General features: G+C 49.7%; 1 protein-coding gene across 1 annotated transcript in view; it reads right to left on the bottom strand.

Annotated features, from left to right (window-relative positions):
- Positions 1 to 17,458: 17,458 nt before the first annotated feature.
- The window catches only part of ADAMTS8 (ADAM metallopeptidase with thrombospondin type 1 motif 8), a 23,461-nt gene continuing 13,253 nt past the window's right edge, over positions 17,459 to 27,666 (bottom strand). Inside the window, exons 5-9 of the mRNA XM_017871150.1 lie at positions 26,516 to 26,817; positions 23,901 to 24,084; positions 21,308 to 21,480; positions 21,011 to 21,186; positions 17,459 to 18,654 (exon numbers count right to left, since the gene is read on the bottom strand). Coding sequence (XP_017726639.1) covers positions 18,084 to 18,654; positions 21,011 to 21,186; positions 21,308 to 21,480; positions 23,901 to 24,084; positions 26,516 to 26,817 — 1,406 coding nt within the window. The 3' untranslated portion in view covers positions 17,459 to 18,083. The remainder of the gene's footprint in view (positions 18,655 to 21,010; positions 21,187 to 21,307; positions 21,481 to 23,900; positions 24,085 to 26,515; positions 26,818 to 27,666) is intronic.

The following is a 27,666-nucleotide window of genomic DNA, read 5'->3' as shown; positions in this document are numbered from 1 at the left end:
TGTACGACCCCAGGAGGTGTCACTCATCTCCTGCTCGTAGCATATTTGGATAGTTTTTATGACAAATTTCTAGCAGATGACAGTGAAGTGTCTTGAGGACGGGGAAGTCTTTAATTCACAGTTGCTCAAAAGTTGAAGGTTGGTCTCAGTGTGCCACGGTCACATGTAGAAGGCAGAGCCCTGAAACTGGAGGGATTCAAAACCTCGAGGAGCTTTTATTTTATTGATTTATTTTTCTGACATGGAGTTTCGTTCGTGTTGCCTAGGCTGGCGTGGAGTGGCATGATCTCGGCTCACTGCAAATTTTGCCTCCTGGGTTCAAGTGATTCTCTTGCCTCAGCCTCCCCAGTAGCTGGGACTACAGGTGTGTCACCACGCCTGGCTAATTTTTGTATTTTTAGTAGAGACGGGGTCTCACCATGTTGGTCAGGCTGGTCATGAACTTCTGACCTCAGGTGATCCGTCCACCCCAGCCTCCCAAAGTGCTGGGATTAGAGGCGTGAGCGACCTCACCCAGCCTTGAGAAGCTTTTAGATGAGCCACGTGAGCCAAGGAACTGACAAATGAGAGTTCTTTTTTTTTCTTTTTTTTTTTTTCTCTTGAGATGGAGTCTCTCTCTGTTGCTTGGGCTAGAGTGCAGTTGTGCGATCTCCGCTCGCTGCAACCTCTGCCTTCCGCATTCACGCGATTCTCCTGCCTCAGCCTCCCAAGTAGCTGGGATTACAGACACCTGCCACCATGCCCGGCTAATTTTTTGTATTTTTAGTAGAGACGGGGTTTCACCACGTTGGTCAGACTGCTCTTGAACTCCTGACCTCAGGTGATCCGCCCACCTTGGCCTTCCAAAGGGCTGGGATTACAGGAGTGAGCCACCTCACTCGGTCTTTTCTGTTTTTTTGTTTTTAAGACAGGGTCTCCCACTGTTACCTAGGCTGGAGCACAGTGGCACCATCACAGCTCACTGCAACCTCAATCTCCTGGGGCTCAAGCAATCCTCCTACCTCAGCCTCCTGAGTAGCTGGAACCACAGGTGCTCACCATCACACCTGGCTAGGTTTTAAAAAAATGTTTTTATTTTGTAGAGATGGGATCTCCCTATGTTGCCCAGGCTGGAGACTTTGTATTACTTAGGATCTGACACAATATCTCACTTGCCTTCTTTCTGTCTTTAGAGTGAACTATATTTTCCCCTAATCTTAGATGTTAATTTAGTTTCACGGAACAAGCAATGTACAGTATTAAGAATCGATTGTATGGGAGATGCTGTGGTAGGCCCCCGGCAGGAGGAATGAGGATGGGGAATGAGAAGGATCAGGGGTAGGCATGGAGTGACAAGGTGGTGGTGGGAGCTCAAGAGAGATGCAAACATGAGTAAGACGTGGGCTTGACCTCAATGTGTAAACTGTGGAGGAGACCCAACTATGAAGGCTGTCCATAAGTGTTGTAATGGTGGGGGAGGAAGGCATAAACAAAATCCTCTGGGTACACAGCAGAGAGAGAAATAAATTCTGTCTGGAAGAGGTGGAGAAGACTTCATACAGAATGTAACATCTGAGCTAACTCTTGAAGGATGGGTAGTAGGCCCCAGACAAACAGAGAAGAAAGGAACAGTAGCAGGAAAGCCATGAGGTGACGGTGGTCTACGGCCTAACCTGAGAGTGAGCTACACGTGTTGGGGTGGGTAGGAACTGTGGCAGGAAAAGCAAAGAACCTTGAATGACCTCTTAAAGACTGTAGATTTTCTATGGGCAATGGGAGTCACTGAAGGTTTTCGAGCAGAGGAGTGGCATCTTTCGATCTTTTGATTTTCCAGGAATGGCTCCTTTGGTGTGTGTGGTTATTTGGCAGCGTCAGCCATATTATGTGGTGCAAGACTGTGCTTTTATTTTTCCTTTCCAGGGGAGCCCTCTCAAGGAAAAGAACCTTATTGTGCTTTTATCCCCTTTTGTCCAGTCGTAGTTTGATCGTCTGTTTGCCATTTCCCCTCTCTTCCCTTTGATGTTCTTGGCAAGGAAGAGTTATGCCATTGATATCTTCCCATTGATATCTTCCCATTGACATCTTCCCATTGACATCTTCCTATTGACATCTGTGTCAGGTATTTGATTCCTAACACCACGTGATTATTCTTTTTGATGAATCAATGGGCGAGGGAATAAGTTGCTCTCACTGTCCATGGGTTGGAAACCCAGGAAAGTTTAGGAATAACAGAGTCGAAGAAAGCAGCACACAGACAGAGAGGTGGGACGTGCATCGGAGCAGAGGACAGCTCACCGTGGTCGGAGGAGGTCTCAGAATAGAAAGTGCTTCTCTTGGGATTCACACCACGCGCCTTGGCAGGCAGCCCACCCTTATCGTCATTAATTTCCTGAGTTCAGAATTGGGCACCACATCCTGGTGTTAAGCTGTTAACCTCCAGCATCAAGGCCACAGTCGCTGGGAAGAATTCCTTTCTCAAGCTGTGGCCTTGTCAGAGTTGTCCTCTGAACACGCCACAAAGGGTGAATGTTCCATCCAGTCCCACGATTCTGGAATTCTATGTATACTATGTACCTCCCACGCCTTTCCTCCAGGACACGCACACACAGAGCAAAGCCTTCCTGTAGTGGGCCAGGATGCTGCAATTGCAAAGTATGTATATGTATGTGTAGGTGTAGGTGTGTGTATATTTGTAAAAACAGAAGTGCATGCATACGTGTGTGTGTGCGTGTGCATATGCATTTGTACAAGGGCATGCGTGTGCATGTGCACACAAAAATATGTAAGCTTTCAATGCATAGAACATGACTTTCCTTTCAGACCTTTTTTTCTTCTATTGCCTGAAAGTATAAAACCTGAAATAATGTGGATGGTTTGAGGAAATCAAGGATGTTTCTAGAGCCTGGTTTTTCATAGGCTCTAGAAACAGAGCTGTGTCTGCTCTAGGTTTCGAGACTGGTTACAGCTGTCAGATCCAGGAGTTCTTTAGACTTCACCCAGTTTTCCTTGCTATGTGCTGTGAAATTACAGCCATGCCATCAGTAGAGGGCTCCCTCAACCTTAGAAGCTGGTGAGAACGCTTGAAGGCCACGCAATGTAAACGCGAGAAAAATGCGGATCTGACTGTGAATTTAAAATCCAATGCCCCAAAGTACATTTGTAGGGAAGAAACCCTAACCCATCCTGAAAACAGACCATTTCAGCAAGAAGGTATTTGTAGTGTTTACATTACATGACACTGTTTAAATTCCTGGATCAAGGTCAGCATAATGTTTATGCTTAGCGTTACACATAGCTAAGTTATTCTTCAAAGAACGCAAGAAGCAGGGCAACTCCCTGACCAATGGTTTAATTGTTTCTGGACGCATCACTCGTGTTCCTAAACTCAGGGGTTCCTAACTATCCAATCACAGAACCATCAGTCACCTTCAGTCCCAGGCCTGGGCCAAAGCTTTGCAGATGCCAGATCTCAGTTTGGCATTTACCCAGATTTGTGCCAGCTAAACGTCGAGTGTCTGGCTGATAAAGCACCATGTCCATGTGTTGAATGCCTCTGTCTGCTCAGGTGATTGCAGCTGGCCAGCTGCTCTGTGTTAACATTGAGAAGGCTGTGTGGTGGATATGCAGGCAGGGGAAGGAAGCTGGACACTGCTGAATCAGTATTTATCTATTGGTTGATATCTCTCTTTTTTATAATTTTTGAGACAGGGTCTTACTCTTTCACCCAGGATTGTGCAGTGGCACAATACTGGCTCACTGCAGCCTCCACCTCCTGGGCTCAAGCAATCCTCTTGCCTCAGCCTCTTGAGTAGCTGGGCCTACAGTGCATGCCACCACATCTAGCTAAGTTTTTTTAATTTTTGTGGAGATGTGGTTTTGCCATGTTGCCCAGGCTGGTCTCGAATTCCTGGGCTCAAGCCATCCTCCCACCTCAGCCTCCCAAAGTGTATGAGCCACTGCACCTGGCCTAAAGTTAGTATCTCATGAGGGTATTCTGATTTTCCACTCTGAAGACAAAGTGGTCTAGGATCCAAAAGCACGTGCAAGTCAGAATTGGAGTGTTCTTTCCCTCGAAATGTGCTAGATAACCACTGTCCCGGTTTTAGGATTGAACTCCTTTCCTTCTCAGCTCTAGGCAGCCAAGCACACTCCATTATTATAACATCATCTGAGACATGTTACAATGAATGATGCCACCACTTGCTTGGCCTCGAGGATGTGTCCCTGTGGAAACTGCAGGAGCACACCCCAAATTCCTTGACTACATTTGGGAGGTATCTTGGGCTTTTAATTGGGGGTGGTAAGGAGATACCTGGGCGGTGGGTGAGGCTTCCTGATGTTTTCACATTCTGGGGAAAAGGAGACACCATACTGTGACCAGAATCTACCTCTGACCCATCTGCTATCAAAATGTATCAACCACAGCAACAAAGCCAAAGAACCACCTGCAGACTGGGGCGTGGAAGGGCTTGGGGACTGGAGGGAAAGCGGAGTTCGTGAGGCCAGGGTCCATCATTGTGAACTGGATAGGTTTCCAAGAAGCAGCACGAGTCCTCTTTGTGATAGAAAGGTAAATGCACACAAGTAGAAGTCTTGGGGAAGCCACTCCAGCCCACTGCAGTGGGAAACTTAGTGATTTCTGTTTGTCCTGGCTTCCTCCATTCAGATGTTTCTCATCAGTTACGTTCAGATTGATTCCATTTGCAAAACTCTCCTGGCAGTCTCAGCGGAGCAGGCTTGGTGGCAAAATCTCTGGCATTTTCTGATCCTGTCCAGGCTCTGCTCTTCTTATGTAGTTTCTTGACGCTTTGGCTCCCAAGCAGAAACTGGCTAAACAGAGGCTGCTGCTGAACAAAGCCAAATGTAAAACAGAACATTGGAACGCCAAGCGGAGTGGTTTTGCTAAATGTGGGGGCTGGGAATGGGCAGAGGACAGTGAAGGATCAGGAAAGGGAGGGACCTCCTTAGAATCGGGCTGAATTATGCCCTGGTGAAAGTCTGTCACGGCCCCGTCATGTCCGCATCCTCACTCATTGTGCAAGATCAAAGGTTGCATCCTTTCGCTCTCTAGTCTCACTAATGAACACAATATTTGGGTTGCACCCATTTCCTGGTCGTGAAAGTGTATGATCCTCAAGGCCCTGACACCTCTCTTCCTTCTCATTATCCATCAGCTCGTCCTCGCAGTCTCTTGTCAGTTTCCTTCTTGGCATCCCCCTCCCCAGCTGCACTGTTCCACACCTGCCCCATCTTTCCCTTGTCCACTTGATGCTAACATTTCCTGTACTGTTCTGGAGGGTCCTCATCCTCCCTCTCCTTACACTGCCACAGCAGGGCGAGGAGGTCCAGTTGGAGAAACTGCCAGTTCCTCCCTTCCACTGTAAGGAGTGGGAGAAGGATGCTGCTGTCACGGCCCCTTGGTTCTCTTTTGCAGGAGCTGACAGCACGCGTTCTGTTACTCTGGTCCTTCATCTTGCTGTCTGGATTTAACTTCCCCACGAGCAGGTCACACAGTCTGAGCTTCCAGTAGATACCTGAGTATCAGGAAGCAGGGAGCCCACTGGCTTTAAGTCCAAGATGTTTATCGAGTTCAATAAAGTGGATTCACGCACACATGCACAGGCACATGCATGCACACAATAACAGTCTTATGGTCACACAGTTCAAAATTCAAAAGGTGCACAGAGGCAGAGAGTGAATGGTCTCCCCTTTGTTTTTCCCTAGCTTCTTAGTTCTCCTCAGCAGAGGCACCTGTGTTTAAGCATCTCTCCTTCTGGGCGTGTTTTATACACATTCAGACAAATATGTACTTACACTCACATATTTCATCCACAATCGGTAGCGTACCATAGCTATGGTTCAACACCTTGCTGTTTTTCACTTTTTAAAATGGCTGCATAGTATTTTTTTTCTTTTTTTGAGATGGAGTTTTGCTCTTGTTGCCCATGTTGAAGTGCAATGGTGCATTCTTGGCTCACTGCAACCTCTGCCTCTGGGTTCAGGAAAATCAAGAGATTCTCCTGCCTCAGCCTTCCCAGTAGCTGAGATTACAGGCACACGCCACCATGCCCAGCTAATTTTTTTTGTAGTTTTAGTAGAGTTGGGGTTTCACCATGTTGGCCTGGCTGGTCTTGAACTCCTGACCTCAGATGATCCACCCACCTTGGCCTCCCAAAGTGCTGGGATTAGAGGCGTGAGCCACTGCGCCCAGCCATGGCTGCATAGTGTTTTGTTGAGTGAATTTCCGTAATTTATCTAACTAGTCCCGTACAGATGGGCATCAGGTTGTTTCCAGTCTTTTGCTATTATAAAAAATAAACCTGATATTTTGATCCTCACATCTTGTGTTTATTTCCCAAAGGCTCAGGACTCAGAGGAGAGAGGAGTGTGGTCTACACTTCACATCTCTGCCAAGCCTGGCACTGGATTTGAAGTTCCACACCACTGAGCCAAACACATCCAGGTCTGCTTTTTTGTTCCCCTTAATTCCCTCCAACTTGCCAGCATACACAGAATTTATGCTACCAATTTTGGTGTTCACTAAATTAGGTAATTTTATGCTTTTCTTTCTCTTTCTCTGCCTAGACCCTCTTCCAACCCGGGGATCTGGTGGTAAGCAAAATGCTATTCCAGCAAGTGATGCCCCTAATCTCCTAAGGATATAAGGTATTGAATTTCCTACATTCATGTAGTGTGTTGTAATTTGCAAACCACCATCACATAGCATTCTTTCACTTGATTTTGCACACATTTTGAGGTTGGTAGGACATCTTCTAGATGAAGAAACTGAGGCTCAGAGGAACTGACTTGCCCAAGGTCACCGAATTGGTGAATGGCAAAGACAAAACTCAAAATCAGTCCATCTAACTCTCTGCCTGCTGCTTTTCTAATATGTGCTGACCCTTTAGCACACATATGACATCAAAGTCAGCTCTCAATTTGCAATGTGGTGGGAGGCTGAAGTTCTAGCAAATTCCCCTCCAGATTTTATTTTCATCACCAGACAGAATGAGGCTATTGGGAATTATGGACCCATATATCCACAGCGAGCCACTGGGATAGTGCACAACCTAATCAGGGCAATGCCAGTTGTCCAGGGAGCAGGAGAAAGTGTGCGGGAGAGGAGGGCCAGGACTGGAAGCCTCTGACCCAAAAGCACATGCTTGATGTGGAGGCCAAGGCATAGGTTTACAAGCCGGGCAACAGGGAGAGAGGAAAGGAATGTACATTTACAGAGTCCACTATGGGCCGTGCTGACCCATTAATCACTCCCAGAACTTGGGAAGGACACTCACAGAGGTAGGCCAAGGCTGTGCCAGTTCACAACAGGTCTTGTGCTGCTCTGCCCAGCAGATGGGGGACATTCTCGAGGGTGGGCAAGGGGCTTCGTAAGTGGTGATGCCCAGTGCTGAGGGATAGGTTCCGGGCTCATCTCAGAGCAGCCTCTTCTCTCCAGAGACTCAGGTCTAGCTCCGTGTGTGTGTGGCTCTGCCCTTTGTCAGAACGAGGTTTCTTTTCTGTAGCTTCTCAGCTCTGGGAGCACATGTTTCTGGCAGTTTTCTGCATCTGTTCACTCTGATGCTTGGATGTACTACTCAGGCTGCAGAGAGCGTGCTTCGAGGGAGCTGTGGACGAGGTTCAGTGGCGCCAGTGCTGCAGACAGCAGAGCAGACCCCTGGGAGGCAGAGGCTATTGAACAGGCATGAACTCTGGGCACGCTCCTGAAAGAGAAAGCCATCCTTTCCAGGGGCACTGCTGAGTAACCCCAGGGTAGCCCGGGGCTGGGTTATCACAGGCCCAGATGCTGAGCTGAGGACTTTAGAACTTCTTCTACAGGCAGTGGGAATTATTGAAAACCCTTGAGGAAAGAAGTGACAAGTTTAGACATACATTTTAGAAACACTTCTTTGTCAGTGATTCACTCATTTTTTTCTTGGAACACTGAGATCATTAGCTATGGACTGATTTGTGTCTCCCCAAAATTCATATGTTGAAGCCCTGACTCCCAATGTGACAGTATTTGCAGCTGGGGCCTTTGGGAGATAATTAGGTTTAATGAGATCCTGAGGGTGGGGCCCTTGGGATGGGATTAGTGCCCTTATAAGAAGAAACTATAGAGAGCTCCCTATCTCTTGTCCACACACATGCATGGAGGAAAGGCCGTGTGAGCACACGGTGAGAAGGTGGCCATCGGCAGTCCAGGAAGAGAGCGCTCACCAGAACTCAGCCATACAGACTCCCTGAGCTCAAACTTCCAGCCCCCAGAACTGTGAAAATACATTTCTGTTGTTTAGGCCATGCAGTCGGTGGCATTTTGTTACAGCAGCCCAAGCTAACTGAGACAATGCATTACCACATGGCCAACACTAGGTTGGCTCCAAATATCCAGCAGTGAACAAAGAGTCCTTGCCCTTATGGAGCTAGCAGTCTGGTGGGGTGCAGGGGGAAGCATTAAATGAACAGTAGTAATCCCAACACTCTGGGAGGACGAGGCGGGCGCATCATCTGAGGTCAGGAGTTTGAGACCAGCTTGGCCAACATGGCGAAACCCTGTCCCTACTAAAAATACAAAAAGTAGCCAGGGGTGCTGGCACATGCCTGTAATCCCAGCTACACGGGAGGCTGAGGCAGGAGAATCACTTGAACCCGGGAGACACAGGTTGTAGTGAGCCAAGGCTGCATCATTGCACTCTAGCCTGGGTAACAAGAACAAAACTCTATCTCAAAACAAACAAACAAACAAACAAAAAGAACAGTCGACATGAGATACATAGAATTGTTAATTATGAGAGTTAAAGGGACCTCATTTAGACTGGAGGAGATAGGAGAGGACTTTCTTAGCCTGAGACCGTCAACCTGAGACCCTAAGGATGAGTTGGGAAAACCGGGGGAAGCAGGGGAGAGAGCATCATAGGCTTGGGACTGGCATGTGGGAATCTGCTAAGTGAGAAGGGGCTTGGTGAGCAAGTGACAAAAGAAAAAGTGTCACCAGAGGGATAGAGTGACGTAAAATGACTGGGAGCTAGTAGGTGGCAGTCCACAGAGGAACTTGTAGGACTTGTTTAGAGGTTTGGAGTTTTTAAAAAAATTCTTAGTGCATTTGGAAACCATTAAAGGGTTTCAAAGGGTTTTCAATGGAGAAGTGAAATGATCCAATTTTCTTTTCTTTTTTTTTTTGAGACAGAGTCTCACTCTGTCAGCCAGGCTGGAGTGCAGTGGCATGATCCCAGCTCACCGCAACCTCCGCCTCCCTGGCTCTAGCAATTCTCCTGCCTCAGCCTCCCAAGTAGCTGTGATTACAGGCGTGCGCCACCATGCCTGGCTAATTTTTGTATTTTTAGTAGAGATGGGGTTTTACCATGTTGGCCAGTCTGGTCTCGAACTCCCGACCTCAGGTAATCTGCCTGCCTCGGCTTCCCAAAGTGCTGGGATTACAGGCGTGAGCCACCACGCCTGGCCCCAATTTTCATGTTTAAAAGATCACTGAGTAATATGAGGATGGGATTAGAGGGAATGTGAAGTGAAATGGGAGAGGGCTGTTGAAGCCATGCTAGGTAAGGGGATGGAGGGTCCCCACGGAAACAGCAGCAATGGAGATGGAGGGAGGAGTTTGCATTTGAGGGCCAGTGGATAGGAGGGGTGGAGAAGAGGGGGAAACAGAAGACAGGTCCTGGCCAGGCACAGTGGCTCATGGCTGAAATCCTAGCACTTTGGAAGGCTGAGGCAGGAGCATCACTTGAGCCTAGGAGTTGCAGTGAGCTATGATTGCACCACCACACTTCAGCCTAGGTGACAGAGCAAAGACTCTGTCTCTAAAAACAACAACAACAACAACAACAACAAAAAGATAGGTTATAGGTGTAACAGCTGGGAGGAAGAGAGTGAGTTTGACTTTGAGCAAATTGAGTCAGGTGGGAAGTTGGAAACATAGCCTGTGCAGAAAGGAGTTATCACAGCAGGCCTGACACTGTTGTTCATAGAAACACCTGTCTGCAAGGTTGGCCCTTGGCTGGCGTCTGGGAACTTGGCTGTCAGAGCATCCCTAGTTAACAGTTAACTGATCAGGTGGTTCCCCATGGCTAGACTGTCTGTGCAGACAACATAATTTATGCCAAACACCTACTTTTCATCTGAGAGTCTAGAATTTTGCTAGGCAGAGAGTACCAATGTGACCAGCCCCCAGTTAAGACCTTTGGGCACTAAGTCTCTACTGGGCTTCCCCGCACAGAAATGTCACATGTGTGTTGCTGCATTTTTGTGGAGGGACAGTGGGCTCTGTGGGACCCTGGTGGGACGGAAAGAGCATAAGGAAAGTCTCACATGGGTTCCTCTAGACCCTGCCTGTGCCTTGACCCCTTATGATCCAGCCATGTGTCCCCACCACAGCAAAAGGATAAAGCCTCACCATGGGCCCAGCTATGTGCTGAGTCCCAGGAGCCCTTCCAGAGAACCTCCAAACATGAGGTGGGCATGGGGGCCCCTGACACACAGCCTCCGGATTTAAATTTGGGAGTAATCAGCAGATAGGAAAAAATGGAAACCATGGGGGTGGATGGGATCAGCCAGGAAGAGTGAACAGAACCCAGAGGAACTCAACAACTTAGGTAGGGATAACCAGAGGGAGAGGGCATGCAGAGGAGGCCGGGATGCAGGCACAGGATTGAGGCAGGTCTGTTGGACTTTGAGGGTTTCTTTGAGGGCATGACCTTTAATCTGTGACCTGAAGAATAAGTAGGAGTGTGTTAAAGTGGGGAGAGAAGAAAGAGGAAAAGGAACATTTTCGGAAGAGGAAAGAGTATATGTGATGTTTGGAGAGAGAAGCTGTGTGCTTTGGAAGAGCAGCAGGAACTCAGGGAGCGAGGGGAGAGCGGAGAGACATGGCTGTGAAATGCGGGAGTGAGAAGACGCAGCACCTGCGAACACTGATGGGGAGCTGTCAGCAGAGAGGGAGGGGCTGAGTCTTTGGGAAGGGAGGGATTGTGGAGGGGCTGAGTGCCTTGAGAGGGTGGAGGGCTGCAGTATTGAGAAGGGATTAGTTTTGACAGTGGGAAAATACCTCATTATGTAACAGAAACAGAAGGAGAAAGGATAGATTTTAAAAAGGATGGATATACAGATGGTTCTCAATTTATGATGGTTCAGTTTACAATCAATTGTTTGACTGTTTGATGGGTTTATCCCAATGTAACCTGATTGTAAGTGGAGGAGCGTCTGGGCTCAGGACGATTCAACTTACACATTTTTGACTTTACAATGGATTTATTGGGATATTAAACGCATTTTATTCTTATGATATTTTCGACGTACGATGGGTTTATCGGGGATGTAATTCTGCACAAATTAAGGCGCATCTGTAGCTACAAGCAAGACTTCAGGATTGGTGATGAGAAATGAACAGGGTTTTTTAAATGATGATTTCATTTTCTTGTGGGTTTTTTTTTTTTTCCTCACCCTGTCCTGCTTCCTGAGATCTGGCACATTTGTAGGCTAGGCTTTTGGTAATGTAACTCCAGATGGAGAAGAGGGAGACATTTTTTCACATCCTTACACACCAGAGACAGGCTAGCAGGCCACAGTTAGCACTGTGCAAAGCCTACTCTCTTAGGTATACTGTCCTTGGTCCTGTCCCTTTGAGGGCTTTCCCCTCTTCCCCTCACCCACCTTTGGGATCTGAAGAGCCATCTCCATCTAACAGTGGAGCTAGAAAGAACTGAGGGAATGACAGACCATGTCAGGGCCATGCGCAGGACTCCGAGCAGTAGTGGAAACTGAGGGGCCGACAAGGAGGATGAGGTAGAGAAGCCGGGCCATGAGGGAGCCTGGGCACGTATTTATTTATTTATTTACTTTTGAGAAGGGGTCTGGCTCTGTCGCCCAGGCTGAAGTGCAGTGGTAGGATCACGGCTCACTGCAGCCTCGGCCTCCCCAGGCTCAGGTGATCCACCTACCTCAGCCTCCTGGGTAGCTGGAACAGCCCTGGCTAAGTTTTTTATATTTTTTGTAGAAACGAGGTCTCACCATGTTGTCCAGGCTGGTCTCGAACTCTTGGCCTTAAGTGATTTGCCTGCCTCAGCCTCCCCAAATGCTGGGATTCCAGGCATGAGTCACTGCGCCTGGCATTTTTTTTTTTTTTTTAGACCTGGGTGTTTAAACCTGATGATGCACTGTACCCTTCAGAGAGCTGGAGGATTAATTTAATCAGGGGGAGGGGTTATCTTCTGAGTCTTCACTCTCCTATGGATTTGGCAGAGATTGGAACATGCCTGTTGAATCCAAAATGAGGGAGAGTTATATTCCTCTAGATTCGTGTCTATACGTGGCCTGTTAACAGTGAGCTGGTGTCCCCTCTCCCTTCCATGATAAGGGATACGGTACTGGGCTCCACTTAGCAGTGGAGGTGAATTTGTTTACTCACAGTGAAGTGTAGCAGGGTGACGACCTGGAGGAGCGTGGGAAGCACAGAATAGTTCTGTGGGCGACCAGTGGTAAAGCTGAGAAGGGAGTCTGCTTGGGTTGCTGGACAGTTTCCATCAAGCGCTGTAACTTTATGGTGGCACCAGTGTGCTCAGGGCTGGGATTCCCCTGGGGTGTGGATCTGCTTGCTAGCAGGATGACATGAGAGGTGTGGAGAGGGGAATGGGTGCCGTGTGAAGCTCTGCCTGCTGAGCAGCACAGAGAATCGGTGGGGCAAGGGCACTGAGAACGCTGGCAAGATTGAGGTGGAGGCGCTGAGCGTGGAGTCCAAGCAGCTCAGGGAAAAAGCTGGAGACAGAGGAGCAGGAAAGACGATGGGGAAGGACATGTGTGGGGGGGGTCAGGGCATGGGGAAGGATGCTCTTATGGGAAAGATCTGGGAAGATGGGAGGTTGTGGTTGGGGAGGAGGAGATTTGATGCAGGTCTTCAGAGGTGGAGCAGTTCTGAGTAATGAGCAGCTTCAGGATGTGGCCTCAGGGCAACCTCATTGAGCCTTGTCACCAATGGGACCCTCTCTTCCATCCCATGTCCACACAGCCTCTTTCCTTGCAGCCTCTGAGGCACCTCCCCTCCTAGCTACGCTTTTCCTATTTTCTGGTCCAGCAAGAGGAACTCACAGCATCTTTTCTTACTTCCGGAGAAATTCATTCCACATGTGTCTGATTCATTCTCGTTTACAGAAACTTGAAATCTCCAGTGTCCAAAAACGCTTTCAACTATTTTTTTTTTCTTCCCTTTCTTAGAAACAGGAAGTTGTGTTTGGCTACGGACAAACTATTTCAGTGCCCCTGGGACTTACAAGATGTTTGGAATGAGGAACGGTGAGGTCTGGGGAAGGCTTCTTTCCTCTCTCCTTTCCTGGGGCGATTCACATCTGCCAGGGCTGGGCTGGGCAGCTCCAGGGGCTAGAAGGACAGCCGGAACCTTCCTGTCTCTTTCCACTGAGCCCTAGGCCTGAGGGAAAGTATGTTCTAAAGAGACAGGTGGCTTTCTTGCTCCCTGCTTGTCATTATGGTTCAGAATGCACTTGTGCACTGGTGTCATGTCTCTTCCCAATACTTGAGCAGTGGCTGTGACGAGTCCCTTGATCTATTTCGGGGGATGTGGGCTGGCCGGCACTCAGTTTCAAGCAAGGCCTGCTCTTTCCAAAGTGGAAGGTCAGAGAAGCTCCTCACCTGAAGAAGAACGAGCCAGGGAGGTGTGGTACCAGCTGTTTAGGAGCACACCTATTGGCTACGTCTGGCCAGGTCATTCTGCAGTGTTAACCTGGAGAGCACACAGGGGCTAAGGAGGGGCTGGTGAGGGGCAGGGAAAGTGTGGGAGTCACAGCCCACCCACTCCGTTCGCGGGACACTCCAGCTTTTACTGTTGCTCGTTGTGTTATCCTGTACTGTTGAGAATGCTGTCATACATACAGTCAGTACAACCACAGTACTGTTGCATTAGTGATCAACGACATTGAGCCAATGAAGACATCGGCTTAGATGGGTGACTTCTTTTGCACATTCCACATGCAGCTCTCCCAAGACGGTGAGCTCAGCGGAGGCCCCCAGAAAAACATGCTATGTGGGAGGAGAGTTTTCCCCATAAGACAGACTGTCCTTCAGCCCCGGCCACCAAAGAGGAGCAACCTGGGCCTGCTGTTCTCCGGGACTGAATGTGGCTGCATCCTTCCCTTCCTCTGCTTCCTGCTCCAGTACTTACTGATGGTGCATACGTGGGGCCTGGGGAAGCTGGGTACCTAACCGACAGTGCAGCTACGGATGGGAAATTCTGGGCAGGGACGAGCCTGTCTTCCCCTGGGGAATTCCCTCCCATATCGCACAGGGCAGAGTGGGAGTGGAGGAGGGCAGAGGACATGTCTCAGGGCCAGGACATTTCTAGGCTTACAGAAGACGTCATCACTGTCCTCATGATGTTCACCCTGTCTCCTGTTTTTTGGGGCCATGTATTCCGAAATGTATCTTCAACTCATCATAGGGGCAAAAGGAAGTGATGAGTCTGTGGCAGCAGAAATCTGGGAATCCAAGGGTCATGCTACATCTAGTCCTCTTTGGTAAATTCTGCCTTCCTGTTCACACTTTTCGAGAAACCATTTTGAATTCCCAAACAGCAAAGGAAATGCTGCAGGTTCCTGGAGGGACCTGGTGATCTGGGGCAGAGCACACGGAGTCAAGATTGCTGCGGGGTTCACGGGCCTCCCCTCCCGGGACCAGGGGCACCTGGGCAGGGGAGTCTGCACCATGCGGAAAAGCCCAGTACATACAGCTGCTCACCACTGCAGACTCCACAGTGCAGGGCTGACAAGGCCTCCCTCTTTATCTGCCCTGGACCACAAGTGGAAAAGATCAAGACAAAGCAAAAGCCAACATCCCTTAAGAACTTTCCAATTGTTCTTGTCATTTGTAGTTTTGTGTTTTGGGGGGTGTGGGGAGGGAGGGGTGGTTTGAAACAACTCCGAAGTGCACTCCAGAGGAAAGCAGGAAGGGTGACATGTTTGGACACCTGAAAAGAGGAAGAGTCCTCATGAAGACGGTCACTTGGTTAAAAAGTTCAAGCACAAAGGATATAGAACCAGGTGGATATAATCAGAGAACAAGATGCAGATCTAGTGAGAGGGGTCCTGCCACCCCTGGAATATGTTCCTGGGAGAGGGGCTGGTCTGCTACAGTGGGCTGGGAATGGTAATACTGTATACTTTCGTAAATTCACAAAACCCTCTGGTCAGCAACAGAGGAATAAAGGGCAGAGAATAAACCCCAGACAAAGATTCACTTATCTTAAAAATGAAAGGTTGGAAATTAACTTTATGATACTGTACCACCTTTGAAGTATTTCTGGCAGGTGCCTGAAGGATTCAGATTAATCACCAAATTACCTGCCGAGTCAGGGCCTCCCATTAGAAGGGAGTACCAGTTTCCATTAGGAGCACTAGCCAGAAAATACAATCTTTCAGCAGAGGACATACAGTCTTCTTTCCTTCTCTGGGTTAACAGAGTGGTCGTGGTTGGCTGGGGCAGATAATGGTGTGGTCTTCCTCTGCGGATCTGTTTTCTGAGTCCCTGGGCTGCAGCTGTTGAATTTCCAGACACAAACAAGTATGCATTCTGAGAGCCTCGCCGAGCCCACACAGCCGGGAGAGCCAAGCTGGATTCCATTCTGCTTTGCACATCAGCAGCTCTGCTGCCAGCTGAACTCCAGGGCAAAAGCTGTGCCTGGTAATGATGCAGGCAGCAGGGATGGCACAGCTGGCCTGGCCTAGGCCATTAAGGGGGACACACTTGGCCTTATTTGGGGGAGAGCGAGAAATGGAAGGCCATGAAGAGATGTGGAAACATACATCAGCCTCCACAAAACTGGTGCACAGCAGGGAAACAATCTGGTTTTGCTAGTCATCAACAACATGCCTGTGTGTGTGCCTGTTTATGCTTAGGTAAGCCCAGCCTCCCACTCGCTGAAAAGAGTAGGCAGACAGGAAGGAGTGACCAACTCTGTGTCAGCCATCATCGTGTAGAGAGCAGCTAAGGGGAACAGTGGGGCTGGAATCCCATGGCCTCACCTAGTGCCGCTACAGCATCCTCTCTGCCCATGGTGCCAGATATCTGAATGGGAGGACAAAGGGGGCACAGGTGGTGAAGAAAACCAAGATGCACATTTGGGTATTTTCCTTCTTTTGCTAGAATGTCATTTCTTGATGTCCGTTTCTTGTCACTCATTTGTGATCAAGGACTGAGTAAGTTCCCTCTGCACCAGACCAGGTGGAAGACCGAGCCAGAGTCCTCTGAGCCACGGGAGAGATGATGAGCCATGGAGCGGAGTAGGGGCTTTTGGCAGCTCTCAGGTGATTTCAGATGCTTGGCAGGAATGATACTGTGGATAAAAGGGTTCACTGGGACAGTTGCAAGTTGCTCCGGCCAAAGGAATTGTGAGATGCGGATGAGATTTGGTGTGGGTGGGGGTGGAGACAGGTGCTGAGGTCATTGGGACGATGGTACTTAGATGCAGGTTTAGAATTCCTGCGAGCCTAAGAGAATCTGGTGCCCCAGGTAAACTAAAAGGGGGCAGGCAGCGTGTAAGAGGATGATGGGGTGGCTCAGAGAGGAAGGGGATATTCTTTCTCAAGAATGATGAGCCCAAAGGCATCGCATAACAATTGTGATCTCCCAGCTGGAAGTTTCCTCTAGCACAGGCGTCCACAGTGTGGTTCCCAAACCAGCAGCCTCCATGTCAGTCACTGGGAACTTGTTAGAAACGCAGATTCTCAGGCCATCCCAACCATGAGATCAGAAACTCTAGGGATGGGGCCCCACAGTCTGTCTTGTCTTTCCTTCTCTCTCTCTCTCTCCCTCCCTCCCTCCCTCCCTTCCTTCCTTCCTTCCTTCCTTCCTTCCTTCCTCTTTCTTTCTCTCTCTCTCTCTCTTTTTTTCTCTCTCTCTCTCTTTTTCTTTCTTCTCTCTCTCTCTCTTTTTTTCGACAGGGTCTCACTCTGTCATCCAGGCTGGAGTGCAGTGGCACAAAAATGGCTCACTGCAGCCTCAACCTCCTGGGTTCAAGTGACCCTCCCACCTCAGCCTCCTGAGTAGCTGGGACTATAGGCCTGCATTACCATGTCCGACTGATTCTATTTTTTTTATTTTTTGTAGAAACAGGGTCTTGCCATGTTGTCGCGGCTCGTCTTGAACTCCTGGGCTCAAGCAATCCTCCTGCCTCGGCCTCCCAAAATGCTGGGATGACAGGTGTGAGCCACCGTGCCCAGCCTCACAGTCTGTTTTTACCAGCCCTCTAGATGATCATAATGAAAGCTTGAGAACCACTGGTCTAGATCGTGCAAATGAAAGTTGCCTGAATGAGTTGGATTCTGCAGTCTTGTGAGGACCCAGAGCAGGCAGGGAGCCAGCTGCCCAGCACGAGTTCAAGATGAGCTGACCTGGTTTCAGCCTCCATCCCTGGGTTCTAGGTCCCTGCCCTTTCCAAAGAAACAATGAACCAGACCAGACCACTGCATTGGCATAAGATCACACTTTAGTTCAGAGACACATTTGCATAAATACTTGAAATGGATCCACCCCTGCAGGTGGCAGCCTGAGAACATGTGGCTCTCCACAACCCTGTGACACTGCGGCCCTTTAGGTGATGGATTTTAACACTGAAGACAGTCGTGGTCATTCTTGAAGACAGCCTGGGGTGCAGCTTTGGAGCCTGCTTTGACATTCACCATTGACTCCCTGCCCCATGCCTCTCTTGTACTAATGGTTTCCCCTCTGAGGTAGATTATTTATCGGGGAAACCAGATAGAATTATTTTTTCATTTAACTTTGCTAGTCCTTTGCAAACAGACTGACGCTGAGTGTCCTGTCTGAGTCAATAAGTGCACTTTTACTTTTTAACCTATGCCCTCTACTTGAACCCGAGCAAGGTCCAGTCCACTGGACAGTTGATGATAGGGTCTGTTGCCCCATCCCCTCTCCTCTTCCCCCTTAGGAATTCGTGCAGTACTGGAGGGGTTGCAGCAATGGGAGGCCTGGGTGGGCCATGCTGCCTTGATATATAGAGTCACCACAGTGGAGATCCTTGTCTGCACCTCAGTACCCCAAGTCTAGGAGCATGAGACTGACGCCTTCCCCCTGAATCACAGGGGGCACAGCTGGCTTTCACAGGGCTTGGCATCCTCGGGTTTCAGAGCCTTGTTGCAGGTGGCAGAGGCCTGGCCGGAGGGGTCCCTGCACTCTACAGTTCGCCGCTGCCAGCCGGGCCCGCAGGTGCTGGAGCACTCAGACCAGTCCCCCAGCACCCACTGTGCATGGAGCAGTGGCTGGATGATGTTGGTTGTTGCTCTCTCTTTGCTGCTCTGCATGCTGAAGTCCACGTCATTAGGAACAAAGAAGGTGTATTTGACTTTCGGGGGGAAGACCTCGCCAGGGACTGTAAGGAGCTGCACTGTCAGAGGCTCTGGCAAGGGCCGGAAGCTCTGCAGGCGCTCCAGGGTGGCGATGGAGCCACTGTACTTCAGGATGGTCCCCTTCACCAAGATGTCCTGCTCTACGGCAGAGATGGCCAGGTGGCCATTTAACAGGTACTGTCCGTCAGCCGTCTTCAGCGCCAGGTAGTTCCCATCGTTTTGCACACCTGGGTGGCTCCGCTGCTTCACGTCAATATTAGTGGCACCAGCTGGGATGGTGACAATGTCATTGTAGCCATAACTATGATAGAAACAGAAAGACACCCTCAGACCAGTGGCTGCCCAGCCCTGGTCGCAATGATGCCTTGGAGACTGAAGTGTGGGCACCCCAGGTGGCAGACAAGAAAAACCAAAGCAAGTATTAAGCAAGTTGCCTCAAAGTTCTCAATAAATTAGCTGTTCAGGCAGACAGAAATGTCTTGTACATTGGGATTTTTCAAGGGTTTTTGCTTCATCTGGCAACTCTATTTCAAATGCGTGGTTGAGGAGTTGAGGTATGTGGGTCTTGAGAACAGCATAGAGAGGAGGTGAACCCAGAAGGATTTGGAAAGCTGCACTGGTGTAGCCAAACCTGGCACCTGTCAAATGAGATCTCGAATACCTCTAGTTCCTTGCACTGGTATACAACTTTGCTTGGCCACCTCCATACCCAGAGCTCAAACCCACATGGAAAAAAACTGTTCTGCACACCCCTTCCAGGACGTGAACAGGAGGAAATTTCACACCGCCTCTTTGAGTCAGTCGGCTCCTAGTATTTGATGAATATGGCCCTAGGGTGGGATCAGGGTGGGGTTGGGAGTTGGGGGTTCAAGCCTGCTTCTTTGAAGCCACCTTCTGGGAGTGCCCAGGCACCATGAGCACTGTGCTTCTGGAATGACAGAATGCTGTTTTGGGAAACTGTTTCCAGTCCGTTATAGGCTTAGGGCTTTAGGTAGGATGAAGAAAGATTAGTTGTTTGTTCTTTTCTGGAAATCTGAGTTCCATAGGCTGGGGAGAAAGTGAGGCAAATGGTCAGGCGGGCTCTTTGCTCTTCTTGCCATATGTCCAGCTGGGGCTAGCTGCTTAGTCTCAGACTCTGAGAGTGTCCACAGGCCCATCTGTCTAAAGCCTGAGGGAAAGTGGCCAAGGGCCCCAGTGTCTGAATAGCGTCTGCTTCTTTTTTTCTACGTCCTTTGAGCTTAAATGTAAAAAGAGTTCCAAGGCAGGGCGCAGTGGCTCATACCCATAATCACAGCACTTTGGGAGGCCAAGGCGGGTGGATCACTTGAGGCCAACAGTTCAAGACCAGCCTGGCCAACGTGATAAAAGCCCGTCTCTACTAAAAATACAAAAATTAGCTGGGTGTGGTGGTGCACGCCTGTAATTCCAGATACTTGGGAAGCTGAGGCAGGAGAATTGCTTGAACCTGGGAAGCAGAGGTTGCAGTGAGCCAAGGTCGTGCCACTGCACTCCAGCCTGGGCGACAGAGTGAGACTCTGTCTCAAAAAAATAAAAATAAATTTAAAAAAATGAAAACAGTCCCAAGTTGCCTGCTATAGGCTGATTCTGTTCTCTCAGACTGATGAGATGAGAGATGTAGAGATAGATACACACACACACACACACACACACACACACACACACACACACACACAGAATGGGACAGGGTTTGCAAGCTTCACTAAGTAGAATACAATACAGTGAACACTTCTCAAAAATTCTGAGACCGTGAGTGGGGGAAGTGGTTGGACAGAGGGTGCTCACGTAACCCCCAGAAGGATACATTGATGTACTGGAGGCAGAGAGGCAGAGTGTGGTCCATATAAAACACCTGACCTTGCCCTTACTCTCCAGGAAGTACATGGAATGGGAGACAAAAGTCATCCAGGACTTAGGAAAACTACATTCTCTTCTGGCTGTCATTAACTATCAATGTGACCTTAAAAAGTCATTTAATCTTTTTGTGTCTTAATTTCTTCCTCTGCAAAACGAAGAATAGTATTGGCCTTGCTCACCTCATGGATTTATTTTACAAATCAAACAAGACCATGGAAATGAAAGCGCTTTGGAAAATCCTTGGAGTTTTATGAATGTGGGGCATTAGGATGTGAACAAAGTGTCTGGAGTTCCCAGATTCATGAAAGCCCTGGGGCTGCCAGGGCCCCTTTTCGGTAACCCCCTTCTCTGAAGATCCCTCTGCAGAAAAGGCAGGGCTTGCCAGGCTTAGGGTGAGACGTCCTTCCCAAAACAGGCCTGGGAGAGCTGCTTTCTGGCAGAGGTCCAGGTTACTCAGTGTGGCTCGACTGACTCAGAGATGACAGCTCCCTATCCACATGGCCTCCAGCCCTTGTAAAAGTCACGGCTGTCCTGTGTTCTGTCTTTTCTATGAGCTTGACACTGCCAAGTGCACATCCCATCCCAGGAAATCCTTACGGCGACTCTGAGATAGAGATACTGCTGACATTTTGTAAAGAAACTGAAGCTCAGAGAGTTTAAATAACTCGGCCAACCCTCATAGCTATTAAGTAGCAGCCACAATTCAAATTTGGGCCTATCAGAGCGCAAAGCCCGTTATGCTCGTCTCCCAGGCAAGGTCCAGAACTCCTGGGGAGACTCACCTGGTGGGGGTGAGGGACCCGGAGACCTTCCTGCAGGAGTTGCCTTTGCCCCCACACACCCCGCATTTGTCCAGCTTCCGGGGCGAGTCCACCACATGGTCACAGCCGGCCTTGACACACTGGCCACGGACACAGATGGCCAGCGTCTCTGGCCCACACAGGGTGCCATCAATCACCTGCAACAGGGAAAGGGAAGGTGCGGGAGGGCGTGTTGAGCACAGAAGCAGCCTGTGGGAGGGGTGGGGACAGGCGACCTTCCTCCCCATCTCTGGATCTGAGTCCCAGGGTGATTCTCACCTTGGCCTCGAACACTTTGAACTCACTCCTCCCCCGGGCTCGGCAGAACAACTTGCAGCGGTCCCGGGGGGACACCCCGGCATACTTGGGGACCCACTGCAGGAGATTCCCATCCATGTCAGTGTAATTGTAGGCATTATACTTCTCACACTGCTGTTCCCTGAAGCTTTTCCCTAGAAAGAGGAAGAAACGGCATGGAGGTGACACCCATGCACAAGCAGGAGGTCCCGGTGGAGAAATCCCGAATTCACAGCATTTTTCTTCTTTCTTTTGGTTTTGGACTCAACCCAGGGACCCAGGCAGGGCCAGTGTCTTCTGGGCACAGCATTCCTAGACCCATGTGTGACCCTTACTCAAAAGGGCAAGGAAAGGAGCCCTCCAGCCTCATGCTGGGCTTTCTAGGATAAATGCCCTTTCCATTAGGGAAAGAGATTCATTGTACTTTACAGATGAATGAACTCAGGGAGCAACAGGGAACAATTCAGTAAGCCTGGAAGGCACAGAATGGCACGTGGAGCTATATTCTCAGGACACTGCTAATTGTGCAGTGTCGATTTCCTCAGTGACACTGGACATGACTCCAAAGACTCCTAAATCTACACGTCTAGCTCCGATCTTGCCCCTACACCCATATTCTGCAATGCTGGCTGTCTCTGGGGAGCTCTGTTTATATGTACTATGATTACCTTCAACTCAGCATGGCCAAGCTCCTGAGGGTCCTTCCACAAACTGTTTGATTTTCATTTGCTGGTCTTACCACGCTCAAGTCTGAGACTGGCATCCTGGTATCTCCCGAACATTTGAGCATCTCTATTTGCTATTTCCAAACGGTCACAGAGACCTACACTATATTCAGGACAGTCTGTGATTTCAAACGATGGCATCCCACCCTCACCACTGCAAGCCCAGGGCTGCTGGCTTCATGGGGACCTGTGCCTGCCTCCTCTCCGTCCTGCCGTGCGCCGCTGCCGGACCAATCCATCTGAAGTTAGACGTGGGTTGCTTTCCACCCCCAAATCCTAAAATTAAAGCTGTTTTTCCTGCCAAGGTTCCCCGCCCAAACTGTGCATCTGAATGCCTGGGGAGACTTTGCCAAGGCAGATGCCACACTGCACGCCTGAGACTCTGAGTCAGTACAGCTGAGGGGGTCTGGGCTGTGTCTGCAGGAGCTTCCAGGTGACTTGATGGGACAGGTGGCACAGATAACCCCCAGATACTGTGTCAGCCTTCGAGGACCTCTGTGGTCTGGCCTTGACATAGTGGTGTGCTTTGCTTGATTCCACCTAAGCGAATGAGGGCCCTTCTCACACCTTTCCCCATCCTGGCAGGTCCCCTCACACCTCACCCCATCTCAGTCCTCCAGACTCTGCTCAGTCCTAACTCCCTTCAAAGCTTCTGCTCACCCAGCCTTTCCTTTCTCTGAGCCTCTCACCAACCTAGGGTCTGTGATTCATCCATTGAAACTTAATGGCTGTGTTAAAGGGATTTGGGTCTCTAATTGGACTGCAAGCTCCTTAAGGACGGAGACCATGCCTTTTACATTTTCATACATTTTTATAGTCCTAGACACACAAAAAGTACTAAAAAATACTCCACAGTAATGGCAGACTTTGGTGCATCTGAAATCATGACATCATTTTTCATCCATGCCTACCTTGCACCCTATATTCATTCCTGTCCTCCCCCTTTCCCGGCAATGTCTCACCCGTATGCCGGGCAAACTCTCACACAATTCCAGCACAAAGTTTCTAGAGCCTCAAGCCATTGGGGATCCTTCTTGTCTTGTGAAACTGCAAAGCCTACAGATTCTCCTATGAGACATCAACCCGGTGCCAGTGCCCTTTCCCGTGGCTGAATCTCTCCTAAGGCTCTGCCTGATTTTTCATGCCTGCCAATCCTTCCTGGAGCCGCACACTGGGCAGTTGGATGGGATGGTGGGGAAAAACCTCGTAATGATTTCCCTCTCATGAGTTTGCTGCTGCCCCTTTACTGCCTCTAAGTTAATGTGTGTGGTTTCTAGCAGGTACTGGGGATAGGAATATGCCAAGGGGAGGGAGAGGTAGTATTGCTTCCTGGGAAGGTTCTGTCAAACAGTTGCCATGGCCCCAAGGGAAGATGGAATGTGAGCGGGAATCAGATTCAGAAATCCTCCCTCTGCCCTGGGCTGAATTTTGGCTAGAAAGACCTTGGAGGTTTGGCTGTGACACTTGCTTTGGAAAATGCTTCCATTCTGCACACAGATGAGGGTTCTGATGCCTCCAGGAGGATTAGTTTCCTAGACACCAGCCCTTCTCCAGAGGCTCCTCCCCAATAAGTTTGGTTGGGAGTGATGTCCTCCTCTCCACATCTTGGAAGATGAGGGTAATTTCTCTCGTTGACTTTGCCAGGCTCTCTAAACACTATGAGAGCTGTCCCGGGTCCCTGAGAGCTGCCCCTGGGCTTGGAGCCTTGCAGAGCCCATTTAGGTGCAGATCACAGGCAAAACTCTATATTCCAGGACACCCACTTTACTCCCACTTTACACATCCTCTGGGGATGTGTCACAGCGATGATAGTAGCTGCTCTGGCAGGGGCGGCCCTGAGTGGCAATTACCGTCAGGGGGGCATTCCTCCGTGTGGCATGACTGGTACTTGGCTCTCCGACCCAGGCAGTATCTTCCTCCATTCTGAGGCTCGGGGTCCTCGCACTCACGGTGTGAAAACTGCACTCCTCCTCCACAGGTCCGAGAACATTCTCCCCAGGGTCCCCACGGTGCCCAGCCTCCATCTACCACGGGCTGCAACATACAATGGCACACTGAATGAGGAGCAAAGGCCAGGAGGCTTCAGTGTCTGTGCCACTGGGTGGCCAAAGCCCTGGCTTCCTCATCTAGTCATTCTCATCTTGGTGTATGGAGCACCGTAAACTGCCTCAATCATTTGTTTAAGGACTGTGTGGCCTTCATGGCTTTGTGAGCACAGAGACGAGGCTGGACTCATTCACTACTGACTCCCCAGTGTCTTAAACAGTGCTTTATGTTTAGTAAGGTGCTCAGTAGACTGCTGAATGAATGAATGACACTCTTTTATGGGAATAAGGTTGCATATAATGCAGTGGTTCTCCATTGGGGCGAAGTTTGCCCTCCAGAGGACATTTGGCAATGTCTGGAGATATTCCGGTGGCTACAGCTGGGGAAGGTGTATGTTACCGCATTTAGTGGGTAGAGGCCAGGGATGCTGCTCAACATCCAGCAATGGACAGGCCCCACAGTAACAATTATCCTGCCCCAAGTGTCCCTAGTGCCAAGGTAGAGGAACTCTGGCCTAAAGGAAGCAGCCCTGGGAGGTGTTGCCAGAGTCTACCAGCCACTGGTTCCAGTGATAGGATAATGCCTGGGAAAGAAACAGAATTGCTTTTTATTTGTTTGTTTTTTTGAGACAGAGTTTTGCTCTGTCGCCCAGGCTGGAGTGCAATGGCGTGAATTCGGCTCAGTGCAACCTCTGCCTCCTGGGTTCAAGTGATTCGTGTGCCTCGGCCTCTTGAATAGCTGGGATTACAGGCACACACCACCATGCCTGGGTAAATTTTGTATTTTTAGTAGGCCGGAGTGCAGTGGTATGATCTTGGCTCACTGCAACTGCTGCCTCCTGGGTTCAAGTGATTCTCCTGCCTCAGCCTTCTGAGTAGCTGGGATTACAGGCGCCCACCACCACACTTGGCTAATTTTTGTACTTTTAGTAGAGACAGGGTTTCACCATGTTGGTGAAGCTGGTCTCGAACTCCTGACCTCAGGTGATCGACCCATCTCAGCCTCCCAAAGCGCTGGGATTACAGGCATGAGCCACTGTGCCCGGCCTGATTCTATGAATATGTATTTTCTGATCTGACTGTTCTTAAAAATAGAGGCCGCACATCATTCCATGATCATTTCACGTCAACCTCTCCCTGCACTTAGTTCGGCTCTGCCTCTGGGGGTCGGTGGCAGATCCTTCTCCTCAATAACATGTGATGAGAAGGAACAGGGTGAATGGGACGTGGCTGAGGATCAATCCATGAATCCTGTGCCAGTTGAGGCTTAGGACAAGAGTATGGAGCTTACCTGGTGCAGGCAGGCTCAGAAGGCTCAGAAGCCTCAGAAGGCTCGGTGCAAAAGACATGTACTGAGGAGTGCTTGGACTACCCCGGCAATTCAGCGCTGGCGGGGACCGGGCTGTGAAACCCAGTGGATGCTGTTTCATAGTGATGGCTCCATGACTCACCGTAAGAGAAATGTGATCAGCCTCACGGTTTGGATGTATTAAGAGCAGGGCAAAGAAGTGAATCATTTAAAAACCCTCACTGGCACTGCCTTGGTTTTTCTTGTGAGTTTACTCTATCCTGGGCCAAGTTTTTTTTCTGCCTGGCCAGAGGCAGCTCTGATTCTCTCTCCTCTCCTCCTCTTTGAGTACGGAATTCCCACAACTGCTCTCATTCTCCCAACCTCTAATTATGCATTCAGTTCAAGCACAGGCAGGCTGTGAACACTTTTCACTCAATTCTTGATGGAATTTATTCCACGTGTCTCTCTGTGTTCATGATGGAATCGACAGTGGCTCCAGTCTGTTGTGTGCCCACCTTCCTGTTTCCACACCTCTCACCAATCTGCATCTGCACCAGCCCTGAGTCAGTCCCAAAGCAGCTCCCTAATGTCTGGAGCCATGGCAGTGTCAACCCACTGAGTGAGGGTGAGCCTCCACGGGCTCCTCACTGTGAGGATAAATATACTTGGTTTGTTTGTTAAAAAATGAGTGATTTTACCTAGAAGTCCTGTGTTGCAGCCTGGCCCAAAGTTTGTTTTTTTGGAGACAGGGTCTCCCTCTGCTGCCCAGGCTAGAGTGCAGTGGCATGATCATGGCTCACTGCAGCCTCAAACTCCTGAGATCAAGTGATCCCCTGCCTCAGTCTCCCGAGTAGCTGGGACTACAAGTGTGAGTCACCAGGCCTGGCTTATTTTTTAATTTTTTGTAGAGACAGGATCTCACTATGTTGCCCAGGCTGGTCTCGGTTCAAGTGATCCTTCTGCCTCAACTTCCCAAAGTGCTGGGATTCTGGTGTGAGCCGCTCTGCCTGGCTGTCTCTCGGTTCATGACTCTCAAGTGTGGTCCCCCCTCGAGAACAGCCCTCAGTCCTCCCCATTTCCTTTTGTTTCTCCTTTCTCCTTCCCAGTATCCTCAGGGGCTGTCCCTCACCTTGGGCCTCTCCACTTCCTCCTCAGGTAGACAGCTGCCTTCTGAGCAGAGGTGCCCAGGCCCGCACGGCGTGCCGTCAGCCCAGGGCAGGCTGCCATTCTTCGTGTGGCACAGGGGCTCAGCCCCATCAGTGTGGCACCAAAGCTGGGCGCAGATGTCCTGAGCAGAAGTGTTGGGGCAGTGGTGGAAATCCGGCCCAAAGATCTGCCTGCACTGCTGGTCCAGCTGGTACAGGGCCATGCGGCCCGGAAGGCCTGTGGGGAGGGGCAGGGCCGCGGCAGGGGCGTCCAGGAGACAGTCTCCTGGGAAAAGAGGAAGCAGGGGCGTAAGAACGCACGCAGGGGCGCCACCCTCTCAGCTCTTCATGGCCTGCGATGGATGGCACTGAAGGTCTAGGCGTCACGACTTCTTGACCTGCCACTAAAAGCTGTCACCACTCGATGATCTCGTGAGAGCATGCCTATCGGTTGCAAAGGTTTTTCAGGACCGACTTTCTTTTGCTGTCCTGAACATGTAGGAAGCATTGCTCCCGACATTCAGTGTATACCCAGTGAATACCAGCTAACGCAATATTCACCCACATCACAATCTAACCGTGCTCCTCAAAGTCACAATATGCAAACGAAGACCAACTAATGCTGCCTGGATAATCTTATTTTTGCATCATACATGTCCCTGTCTCCCTTAGTAAGAAGAATTTAGAATATTTCATGGCTTTACCAACAACTCCAACCAATTAAAATTGTTTTTTCTTTAATCCCCTCTTCTGAGAAGCAATTTTTTTTTTTTTGAGACAAAGTCTAGCTCTGTTGCCCAGGCTGGAGTGCAGTGGCTCGACCTTGGCTCACTGCACCCTCCGCCTCCTGGGTTCAAGTGATTCTTCTGCCTCAGCCTTCTGAGTAGCTGAGACTACAGGCATGTGCCACCACGCCTGGCTAATTTTTTGTATTTTTGGTAGAGACGGGGTTTCACCATGTTGGGCAGGCTGGTCTTGAACTCCTGACCTTGTGATTCACCTGCCTCAGCCTCCCAAAGTGCTGGGATTACAGGCGTGAGCCACTGCACCCGGCTTCCTTCCTTCCTTCCTTCCTTCCTTCCTTCCTTCCTTCCTTCCTTCCTTCCTTCCTTCCTCCCTCCCTCCCTCCCTCCCT

The sequence above is a fragment of the Rhinopithecus bieti genome, unplaced genomic scaffold (genome assembly GCF_001698545.2).
Source record: "Rhinopithecus bieti isolate Rb0 unplaced genomic scaffold, ASM169854v2 scaffold_5750, whole genome shotgun sequence".
NCBI lineage: Eukaryota > Metazoa > Chordata > Mammalia > Primates > Cercopithecidae > Rhinopithecus > Rhinopithecus bieti.
The sequence above is the reverse complement of the archived record's forward strand: the minus strand, read 5'-3'. Positions and strand labels throughout refer to the sequence as shown.